This window comes from Pongo pygmaeus, chromosome 1, assembly GCF_028885625.2.
Source record: "Pongo pygmaeus isolate AG05252 chromosome 1, NHGRI_mPonPyg2-v2.0_pri, whole genome shotgun sequence".
In the NCBI taxonomy this organism is placed as follows: domain Eukaryota; kingdom Metazoa; phylum Chordata; class Mammalia; order Primates; family Hominidae; genus Pongo; species Pongo pygmaeus.
In genome coordinates, this window is record NC_072373.2 from 145737123 (window position 1) to 145749141 (window position 12019).

Here is a 12019-nt window from a genome sequence, read left to right on the forward strand (position 1 = left end):
GTCCCCACCTGTCTAACCTCACCTCCGGTCATCTTCCTGTATTCTCCTGAAGTTCCAGCAATACCAAACTACTTTGCAACTCCCAAATTTCCACGTTGCTTCTTGCCTCTCTACCTCCTCATTGCTCCTTCATTGGCCTGAGATGCCCTTGCACATCCCTTCTTTTTCCAGCTACTTCCTAATTGTTCTTAAAACTTAGCTCAAAAACTACATCCTCAGAGAAGCTTTCTGGGCTCTCTATTCCCCAGTGTTCCACCTATGCCCTTACCACATAACTGTGAGGTCCTTGAGGGTAGGAACCATATTTCGTTCATATTTATATTTTCAAAACTCCACACAGACCTCTGTTGAGCTCAGTAACTGATGGAAGACTGACTACTGCCTTGAGTATATCTGTGTTCTCTAGCCTGAAGTTTACACAAAAAGCTTGACACCAACCATTATGGCAAACCTAAATATCCGAATTAAAGAGTGAAAAAGTAATTAAAGCTTTAGGAGAACCCATGACTATAATGCAACACAGCATTTAATGTCTTTAACACTGTACAACAGGCCAGTGACCTACCTACCACTCATGGCAACAGCTGCCTCTGCTTCCAAACAAACTGAGGTTAGGCAAACAGTGCTGTGTGTGACCAGGTCCCCCTTCTCTTTCTCATAAGGAGCAGCACATGCTCCATTTTCAGAAAAAAAATAATCTGCCTTCTTTACTCTGTCAGTCTTTAAAAGGATGTTGGAAGTGTTCTGTTAGGAAAAGCCATGATGCAATTAAAAGAAATTGCCAGCTGACAGAAGCTGTCAGCTCAATCCCACTTCCGCGGCTACCAGCCTTGCCCCGCCAAGAACAGTGAATCAGGCCCAAGAGGGGCTGCTCAGCTCTTTTTCAGGGGGAAACTCCCTCACTCAGAAGCCTACCCCTGCCTGGGAGTTTGGCCGATTTGCACACTTTAACTTCCTTTATTTGTAAAGGGAGGAAAGAGAATGGACATTCCCCTTAGGAACTTCACAGTGAGCCAGGCCAACTCCCATACTGAGGCTGTTTGCATGCAGCAGTCCTTCCATTTCATTTACCTACCAGTCCACAGCTTTCCCTTCTTCATTTCTGCATGAAATTGTTGCTGCCTCCAGCACCCCAAAGAGGCCAAGGAAGAGCAAAGCAAAGGATGTTCTTAGCAGTCTTGCCATCATTTTCTGTTTCATTTATTTCATGCCACAGCAGGACACTTTCCCCCATAGATTGTGGAGTCTGAGTTTCAAGAAGCTCTCAGGCTGTGCTGGCTCTGACGTTTGATTCCATTTACCTGTTCTGTTCGCTGTTCGGGGCATTTTCAGAACGGGATGGATCCCATGTAATTGTGCGATTCTGTCACAACATGCCAGCGTGACTCTGGATGCCTCTGTGCTGAATTGTTGACTGGTTTGCAAAGTCATCAAAAAGTTTTGCAGAAAAAAAGGGAAACATAGTTAACTCTTGGGAGTGAATATTGTTGTATAAAATTCAGTGGGCAGGGGAACTTCATTTTAATAAGTAGATGTTAAATATATTTCAGGTCTTCTCCTGTTTGACTCAATGAATGAGAGCAAATGCAGGTGGTTCGTACATTAAACAGAAATGATAAAACCTTATGTCTTAGTAATAATTAGGATCTGTCACTTATAATAATCTCTGTCTTAAGGAACCAGTTGCTAAGGGATACTTCAAAGGGTTACTTCAAAGTAACAGTAAATTTAACTGTATTTTACCAAAGATGTTTACATATTCTCTCCATCTTCCTGGTTTTAGCCACCCAATGTGGTGCTTCACTTCAAAGAGGCTTTGGTGTCCAGTTGGCTGCTATGCAATAGGTAAACATATTGAGCACCCACTCTTCAGGTTAATAAAAAATGTTACAAACATCTATTTTGCCCAAACTATGCTTTCTCATTCTCAAAGCTGAATCTGAAGTAGAAAACCAAAAGAAAATGGCCCACTACCGTAACAACTATAAAAAGGTGAGGCCAATTTCTTTGTGAATGAGGGAAGGAGTAGATAGACTTACGAAAATAATTTCTTGAATGCATACTTTTGCATCAATTATTAAACCTGCCATTATAATAAATAGCAGTTTACATCATGCCTGGAAATAATGCTGCCCCTAATCTGTTTCTCTGATAATCACAATGATAACTATAATAGTTCCAGATCAGAGGATCCAGACCGAACTGAACCCATGTAAATCAGATTACTGCTGTGGCTGCACTAGAACTGTTCACAGTTCTCAGGATTCATAGAAAAGGGGAAGGCTTGTGTCTCTATCCTAAGACAGAGTTTTGGGAGGAGGACTCTGTACCACCTGCCCAATTACCTGTCGTGCCTGCAAAAAAGGCAGAATTCTAGGACTTATTCCAAACCTGCTACATCAGAATTCTTCCAGTTGGGCTCAAGAATCTATATTTTTAATAAGCTTATTGGTGATGTTGGTGTACCCTAAAGTTTGAAACTCACTGCCCTGAGGCCAAGACTATGCTGTATTTGGTAGATTCACAGCTTTCTGCAGGTTAAATGAAGAAATATTTTTTCTTACCCATTCCTCCACGGGTATTATTATTATTATTATTTTGAGATGAAGTTTTGCTTTTGTTGCCCAGTCTGGAGTGTACCCACCTCGGCCTGGGAATCCATCCACCTTGGCCTCCCAAAGTGCTGGGATTACAGGCATGAACCACTGTGCCTGTTCTCATTTTGTTTTATATATTTTCTTCTTGTGTTCAGAAAAAAGGATTTCAACAACCCCAACCTTTTTGTCAATTTTTAAAAATTTTCTTAAAAATTATCACCTGGACTCAGTGGCTTATGCCTGTAATCCCAAAACTTTGGGAGGCTAAGGCAGGAGGATTGCTTGAGCCCAGGAGTTCAAGACCAGCCTGGGCAACATAGCAAGAACGTATCTCTACAAACAATAAAAAAAAAAAATTAGCTGGGCATGGTGGCACATGCTTGTAGTCCCAGCTGTTCAGGAGGCTGAGGTGGGAGGATTGCTTGAGCCCAGGAAGTCGAGGCTGCAGTGAGCCACGATGGTACCACTGCACTCCAGCCTGGGCGACAGAGTGAGAGTGTCTCAAATATAGATATATATATATGTATGTATGTATGCATACTGAGAGAGAGAGAGAGAGAGAGAGAGAGAGAGATTACTCTTCTCTGTTAAAGTAAAAACAGAGTCTTGCTGTGTCGCCCAGGCTGGAGTGCAGTGGTGCAATCTCAGCTCACTGCAACCTCCACCTCCCATGTTCAAGTGATTCTCCCACCTCAGCCTCCTGGGTAGCTGGGATTACAGGTGCCCACCACCATGCCCGGCTAATTTTTGTATTTTTAGTAGAGATGGGGTTTTACCATTGGCCAGGCTGGTCTCAAATTCCTGACCTCAGATGATCTACCCGCCTCAGCTTCCCAAAGTGCTGGGATTACTGGTGTGAGCCACTGCACCCGGCCAAAATAATTTTATTTATTTACTTATTTATTTATCTGTGAGACTTTTTGGTATTACAACTAATAACAGAAACATACCAGTAGGATTCACTGATGCATTTAGAGAATGTAAGCAAATTGTTTTCAGTTATGTAGGGCTAAAGACAGTTTGTTGAGTAGGATTTAAAATTATTCCTATTTTCTTCTCCTTATTACACACTTAGCACAGTGCCGGTAACAGTAAATGATTCATAAATGTTAGCTAAGATTATTCTTACTACAACCTGAGCTTTTCCTGTAAGGTGGTTGGGGACATCTGTATTAGAATGATATTTGCTAAATCCAATTTTATTTCAAGGTCTGGAAAGACACTGTTAGGTTGGTTTCTTTCAGATGTCACTTTCCATAAACTTCCTTATCTCCCATTATTGCTAACCTGATCATGCTGGTTGTCAGTCAACAACCTTTCTTATGCAATCACTACTGTGTCTAATACTGTACCAGACACTGAAGATCTCCAGGGATTTCAACATTACCTAAAACCTAGAGTCCAGTCTGTTTCAGTTTTTACTAAAAACAGCAAAGTAATTTGGAAAAAAACCTATGAATTTGGTGAGTGAGGAAAATGCAAACTGTGCAGAATGTTTTTCATAATATTATCTGCTTTTGAAGCCCAAGAAGTATAATGTTATGTAAGTGCCATAGTTCCTTCATAACCTGATTGCCTCTAAAAACAGTAGAAAATGCCTTCATTGTAACTTGGCCAAGTACTATATAGTGTACAAGTAAGAATTCTTTTTAGGTAATGGGCTTTTAATTTCATGATTGAAGTTTTGTAGTCACCCAATTATTCTGGAAAATCTCAGTCTTGAGCTCTTCAAATAGTGCCTCTTCCACATTCTCTTTATTATATCTTTCTAGTACATTTTATGTGTTGTTCATATATTCTAGCTCCTTGTATGTCTGCATTAATCCTTATGATTATTTATTTAGATCTGTCTTCCAGTTCTCTAATTCTCTCTTTGGCAGCATTAATCTGTTACCTAATCTATCTCTTCCAAATAACTAATTCTTTTAAAAAATATTTTCTTGAAAAATCTTTATTTTTTATTTGTACATTGACAAACTATACTTACATATATTTTAATTCTTTTTTGAGTTATGTTTAATGTGTTTCTTAATCCACTTATTAATGCATTTCTTGCTCATATACCCAATCTTTTCTTTTATTTCTGCAAAAATATTAAATATATTATTTTATATTTTTGTATCTTATTCAAATACCTGAAGTCTTTGCAGGTCAGACTTTGCTATTTGTTATTTCTGAAGCTCTTTCTTGTAATACCTTGCTGTTGTATGTACTTTTGATTTTTGGCTATGAGTTCACATTCTGTGAGGATTTTTTGGGATTGAGATAAAGTTGGGTTTCTCAAGAACCTGGTCTCTACTGGCTTCATCAAAGTTCAGTTGTCCTTTGAGGACTCCTGGGAGTCAGGATGCTGGCTTTATTTATTTATTTCCAATAGCTTTTTGAAGTATTATTTACACACCATAAAACTTATCTGTTAAAGTTCAGCTTATTTTTGTTCAGATTTTTACAAGTCTGTTGATGGATTGAGTAAAATCTAGAAGTTGACATACTGAAGGAAAAAGTTGATGTACTTGTTGTGTGAGGATGGGGAGAGGACTTGAATTATTTTGATGAAAAGGAATGAGACAAGCAAATGATTCAAGTATTTATAGATTAAAGAATTTGAAGATTAAAAGAATTGTTACTAAGAAATGCAGTTAAAGGAAAACATAAATACAATAAGTGGAAGAGGACCAGAAAATTATGTTTGGTTAATTCCTACTCATCCTTCAGGTTGCTTTGAGGATGCCAATTCTTCCTGGAAGCCATCCTTGATCTCTCCCAATCTGACTTAGGTGTCCCTGCAATATATTCCCAGATCTCACTATTTTCTCAATTAGAGTAATTATCACAATGTATTGCTAATAACTTGCTTACCTTTCTGAGTCTTCCTCTAGAGAGCAGGGGTCAGAAAACACCTGTGCCTATTTTTGTAAAGTTTTATTGGAATACGTCCACACCCATTCATTTATGTATTACTTATAGATGCTTTTATGCTACAATGGCAGAGTTTAGTTGCAACAGAGACCCCACAGCCTAAAAAGCATACAAATTAACTTCTGATTCTTTACAGAAGAAGTTTGTTCTAGTCTATGAAGGCAAAACAGTGCCTGGCTTGTTTACTGTTGCATCTCCAGCACATACCACAGTGCTTGTCACCTAGAAGGAGCTAAATAAATACGAGTGAGTATATTGATTGAATGAAAAAGTTTTCAGATCCTGCTGTGATTGAGTCAGGGGAAAAAAACATGAAAAAGTTTTCAGAGACATCTATTTTGGGGTTATATGGAACTTAGAATGAATTTAATCAGAAGATATATAAAAGTGGGTATATAGTAGGTAAAAATCCCTTTAGAAAGAATTTTAATACAATGTTTATAAGTCAGAGAGGCAGCTAAGCATAGTAAGAAGAATCAGCCAGACCCGGGATCCATGGCTGCCTCTCACTCGCCATGTGGTTTCCATCAAATGATCAACCACGCTGAGCTTCAGCTTCCTTTTCTAAGGGTGGGGCTTATGATTTCTATCTTCATAGAGTGCTCTCAGGATTCAGTGAGATGCTATGTGCACAGTCCCTGTCACATAACTGACTCTCATAAATGCTGGTTCCTTCTCACTTGTTTCCTTTTCTTCCATGACAAAGTAACTTTCTTTTCCTTGCAGATAGACTGGAATCAGTCCTTTGGTGAGGTTTTAAATGACCTCAAGCCCATGTTATTTGCGTTTTCAATGCTCTTTATCAGATAAAAGTCTGTGTTCCATTCAAATGAGTGCCATGTTGTTGAAGGCATAAAGCCGAAGGGGCAACCACCCTAAGATTTTCCTCCTGTTTCACAGCTTAAACCTTCCCACCATAAACACAGAATTCATCTGAGTTCAGGATCCTCTGTAATTAAAAAAAGAAAAATGACTGAAGTGCTAGAAAAAGGGATGGTTTGTGCAGGGGTAGCTCTTGGTGTGGGGTAAGTTCTGCCTAGCATAGTGTCTTTTCCATCTCAGCAGGACTTTTTCCACTATATCAGTCTGCCTGTCATCTGTGTGACTTTGGGTAGCTCACTTAACATCTCTGGGCTAGTTTGTTTGTTTGTTTCTTTTTTTTTTTTTTTTTTTTGGAGATAGAGTCTCTCTCTGTTGGGCCAGGCTGGAGAGCAATGGCGCTATCTCGGCTCACTACAACATCCGCCTCCTAGGTTCAAGTGATTCTCCTGCCTCAGCCTCCCAAGTAGCTGGGATTATAGAGCGCCACTACATCTGGCTAATTTTTTTTTTTTTTTTTTTTTGAGACAGTCTCGTTTTGTTGCCAGGCTGGAGTGCAGTGGCGCAATCTCGGCCCACTGCAACCTCCAGCTCCTGGGTTCAAGCGATTCTCCTGCCTCAGCCTCCTGAGTAGTTGGGACTACAGGTGTGTGCCACCATGCCCAGCCGATTTTTGTATTTTTAGTAGAGACGGGGTTTTGCCATGTTGGCCAGGCTGGTCTCCTGGCCTCAAGTGATCTACCCCCCTTGGCCTCCAAAAGTGCTGGGATTACAGGAGTGAACCACCGTGCCTGACCTCTCTGGGCCAGTTTATTTTCAAATAGAGTCTCTCTACCAAATCACAGGGTGCTTGTGAGGAATAGATAAGGTAATATCGATCCCAGAGGGTGGAAATTTTAAAAATGGTAAAGTGGTATATAAATGCAACTTTCTACAGCAGCATGGCCAATTCCCTGCTTTGCTGGCATCAGAATAAATGCTTCCTTTCTTTCCCTAATGAATGGAGGGGCCAGCCATCAAAGTGGGTGTAGGGCCTATGATGTAGTGGGAAAGAGCATGTCATCTAGGGGCACATGCGCTGAGCTCTCATCCTGTCTCTGCCACCTAGTAACTATGTGACTTTGGGATATTACCTAACCCTACTGTCTTTTTTGGTCAAAGTTGGATCATAATACATATTTTACAGGGCTTGTCAAGAAGTAGAGGAAATAATATATGCTAATTTCTTGACATATCAAACTCTTAATAAATGGTTGTTGCTATTTTATTTTCAAGACATACATTAGGAAACAGATATCTTTCAATGTATGAATTTCAGCAAAATGTTCTTTCAGCTGTGTTTTTGGTGGTCTCCATCAATTCTTTATTGTGGGATCTTCTGCCTCTAATCCTAGAAGCTCCTGTGGGCCTTGTTCCAGGTTCAGTGCCCTAAGCCTGTTGGTGCTGTGGGAAGGCTGGCAAGAAAATTAGTATTTCTCCTGGCAATTAGTGATGAGTTTCTCTTTCTTGGTAGTAGGTGAAAGAATGAAAAGAAGACTCCTGTAAATGGAGTCTTTATTAGGTAACAGGTTACCGTTTCTGCCATAGTTATGCAGATGAGTTGTTATACTGTTCTTGAAACATCTGCTTGACAAATCCCTTTAGAGTCACTCTCTGAACATAACATATATCTTCCCCCATGATAGCAATAATAGGCCACTCTGCAGGTTAAAGCAACATGCCATTCCCTACTGGATATCAATATTTTCCCATCAACATTTAGTAGATCCTAGGCAATCAAAAAGATACCAGCTGTCACTAAGATTAGCCACCATTATTGTTCTTATCATTATTGTGTATTGTTAAAATCTACCAAAGTGACATTAAGATTGTTCATATGAGTGCTCATTTTTCTCATTTTAGCTTAGCATTTTTCTCTGAAGTCTTTTTGTTCATGAATGCCCAAAAAATAGCAGGCAAAGGAGAAACCTGGGAAAATAATTGGAAGAACTTCGCTACCACATTCCGAAGACAAAAGAGGCTGTCACCATGAATAATTTTTCCTTCTATCATGGTGCACTGCAACTGAATTGATATTTATCTACATGTGATGGGTCCTACATAGCTAGTATTTTTGTATTTCTATTATATAGAAGAAAGATGATGCTTTAGAAGCTCTTCTAAGACTTGAGAGAAAATTCTAGTCATTTTAAAATTTACATTTATAAGTTTCCCCTTATCTTTCCTAATATTTTTCCAGTCATTTTTCTCTAATTAAAACTACATACATAAACACACATTTGGTGAACATACACATACACCAAATAAAAATTCATATTTAAGTATTGGAAAAAGCTAAAATTAAACACAACAATAACCTTAAATATCTGCCTTTGCCAGCAGAGTAGAGAAATTTGATGTTGAAGAATGATATGCTAGAATCAAAAACATAAGACTATAGCTAAAAGAAGCCTCTAAAATGAGGCAGTTCTGTGCAAAAAATAAATGAGTATGTGCCAAAGGTTTAGGTAGTTGGAAACTGTGTTATAATATTACTACATCTGCTAATATTTAATAATATAGAGGCCCATGGGTGGTTTCAAAAGGATTTTTATTTTCTGAGAATGATTTTGAGCTCCCAAGCCACAAAAATCCACCTTATTTCTTTTCCCTATAAGAGTTCTTGTAGGAAAATATGTACTGATATAGGCTGAATCTCCTTATACCCTTCCACCTCATCCTGTAACTTGAAACTGAGGCTCCATTGATGAGTGACTTAGAGCTGAAAAACATGTTTTTCCTGCCAAAATAAAAATGACCTAAATTTTCTGAACTGATCTGCAAAATGAGGAAGGTTGTTTCTTGGACAAATAATTTATGACAATTTTCAAAGCACTGTCAAGTGCTATGGGCAAATATAAAGATGACTCAATCTTGCCTTCAAGACATTGATATTGGGAATACTAAGACATGTACACACATGAGAATAATAAAGAGTGACCTCAGCAGCTAGTAACTCTTCACCTAAAGTGCACTGGAAGTTCAAAGGCAAGAGGTGTTATTTCCTCTTGGGGGCATTGGGAAAGCTTTATGGAGAAGGTCCAATGTGGAATGAACCATGCTCTGTGGAGAGAGGGCATTCTCGGCTGAGGGTAAGAGTGTTGGTTGGTGGTTAAAATCACAGAGACTTGAAGTCAAATCTTGGTAGTGTGGCCAGAGAAATGTACTTCTTTCTGCCTCAGTGCTTAACTAGAAAATGGAGAAATTCATTTGGTACCTGGTACATATAAGTACTAATATGTGAGTGCTATTATTAAAAGGAAGCATGCATAAATACGCACAGAGCTAAAAAGTATGGCCCATGGGTGGAGAAGAATATTAGCTTTATATAACGATTTGCCCTCAATGTGTATAAGCAGCTAGGATTCATTTAAAATACAATGAGTATTGCAAGGATTTGTTTTATTAGTTGTACATCTGTAGCACAAAATAGTGTGCACCTGTGTGGGATCATCAGTCTTCTTTATCAAAAAGAGATGAAACTCCTGTACTGATCAGTAGTGGGATCATGCCTGTGAATAACCGCTATGCTCCAGCCCAGGCAACATAGTGAGATCCTGTTTCTAAAAATGAAAAAAAAGAAAGAGATAAACAAGGATGTCTCCCTATCACTTACTGATGGAACTGATTTGAAATATCCTTTTTTTTTTTTTTGGTCAAATTGGCAGGTCAGATAATAATAAGAGCTAACATTTACTGACACTATGAGCAAGTCACTTTCAACCTCATGACAATTGTGGGAAACAGCTGCTGTCATTACCATATTTTACAGATCCAAAGGGGAGGGAACAAAAAAAATTAAGTAACTTGCCTAGGGCCATAAAGCTAGCAGGTGGTGGAGGCAGAAATTAAACTCAGGCAATCAGACATTAGAGCCTTCACCTTTACAATACTGTTCCATTGCAGTTGTACACTGAAATGACAAAGTCTTCTCCCTCCTGCCGCCTCATGGCTAGTTGTCAGACTGTGGCAAAGTCAGTTTGATCAAAGTGATCCTAACAATTTGAACACCAATTACACAGAGCAATGGTTCTTAAACTTTTATCAGTCATGAGGGCTTTTGGAATTTAATGAAATTCTATGAATGCTCTCCCCAGAAAGTTTCACCTCTCCCCTCCCCCAAACAAATAAACTTTTAGTTACAACTTCATGGAGTACACAGTTCCAACCCAAATCCATCCACTGAGACTTCTAGAGGCTAAAAGACTCTAAGGTAAGAACCCCTAGACCTGTAGTGACATCTATATCACTTTCATTATGGCCTGAAAATAAGAGAACACTTACTATCTTATTGCAGAAGTGAAAATATATGAGTCATTTAAAATCCCTGAGAGCTCTCTCCAACATTACTTGCAGACAAGTAATCCCTTTACATTTTAAGACGTGTAGAAAAGGGGATTTTTCTTGTGTAGAGCCAGGTAAAGATTTATTCCTGGCTGGGCGTGGTGGCTTATGCCTATAATTCCAGCACTTTGGGAGGCCAAGGTGGGAGGATCGCTTGAGCCCAGGAGTTTGAGACCAGCCTAAGCAACATAGTGAAAGCCCACCTCTAAATAAACTACAAAAGTTAGCCAGATATAGTGGTGTACACCTGTAGTTCCAGCTACTTGGGAGGCTGATGTGAGAGGATCACTCAAGTCCTGGAGGTTGAGCCTGCAGTGAGCTGTGATTATGCTACTGCACTCTGGCTTGGGTGACAGAGCAAGACCCTGAAAAAACAGAAAGAAAGAAAGAAAAAAAAAAAAAAGAAAAAAGAAAGAAAGAAGAAAGAAAGAAATAAGGAAAGAAAGAAAGGGAAAGAAACAAAGAAACAAAAAGAAAGAATGAAATTATTCCTGCTAATATTTTTTCCAGAGTATTATTCTAGGAAATCAACTTACTTTTATAACTTCTCAAACCATACAAGCCTGAGGAAGGACAACCAAAGGGGTGAGTATCAGTAATCATGAACATTTAAAGAAGGCCAATGTACCTGAGGGTAGGCAGGCAGAAGTAGGCCTTTTCATAGCAACAGCCCTTTGATTTGACCACTCCAGCTCTCGATTGGTGTGCACTCTAGGTATTTATCTCTGTCAGTAACTTTATCCTTTAATGCAAAATTTGATGAGTGATTAGTATTTATCCATGATAATTATAGCTAATAAGTGCTGATTAATCGAGTGCTGATTATTGGTAAAACACTTTTCTAAGTTCTTTATATTTTTTCTCATCCTCACATCAATCCTTAGAGATGGACACTACTACTATTTCCATTTTATAGATGGAGAAATTTGCCTCTGTTCAGAGCTAATATGTGGCAGAACAAGGATTCCGCCTGGGCTGCCTGACTGCAGAGCCCAAAGCCTGTCCTTTCAGCCAACTGCCCACTCTCCAGAAGAGAGCACCCTTTGTATTTTACTGTATGAGATCTCTGCACCATTTCCTACATTCTACACAGTGGGGCTCTGACACCTACTTCTGATTTATCTGATTAGAGAACTGGGGGAGAACAGCCTCGGTTATGGTCCAGGCCATTATCTGTTCTTTGGGTGCAGGGATGCTTTTGGGTATCCCTTGCCAGACTTGTTCCACCTGCTCCAGGCTCAGATGATTGGTTCCCTTCATACAGACTCATTGCCAGTAAACTTGATTACTCAAACTTTGCT

At 39.2% G+C, this 12019-nt stretch overlaps 1 protein-coding gene across 1 annotated transcript in view; it reads right to left on the reverse strand.

Moving 5' to 3' along the window:
* The window catches only part of DNASE2B (deoxyribonuclease 2 beta), a 30328-nt gene that overhangs the window by 15236 nt on the left and 3073 nt on the right, over positions 1-12019 (reverse strand). Inside the window, exon 2 of the mRNA XM_054478582.2 lies at positions 1076-1414. Coding sequence (XP_054334557.1) covers positions 1076-1200 — 125 coding nt within the window. The 5' untranslated portion in view covers positions 1201-1414. The remainder of the gene's footprint in view (positions 1-1075; positions 1415-12019) is intronic.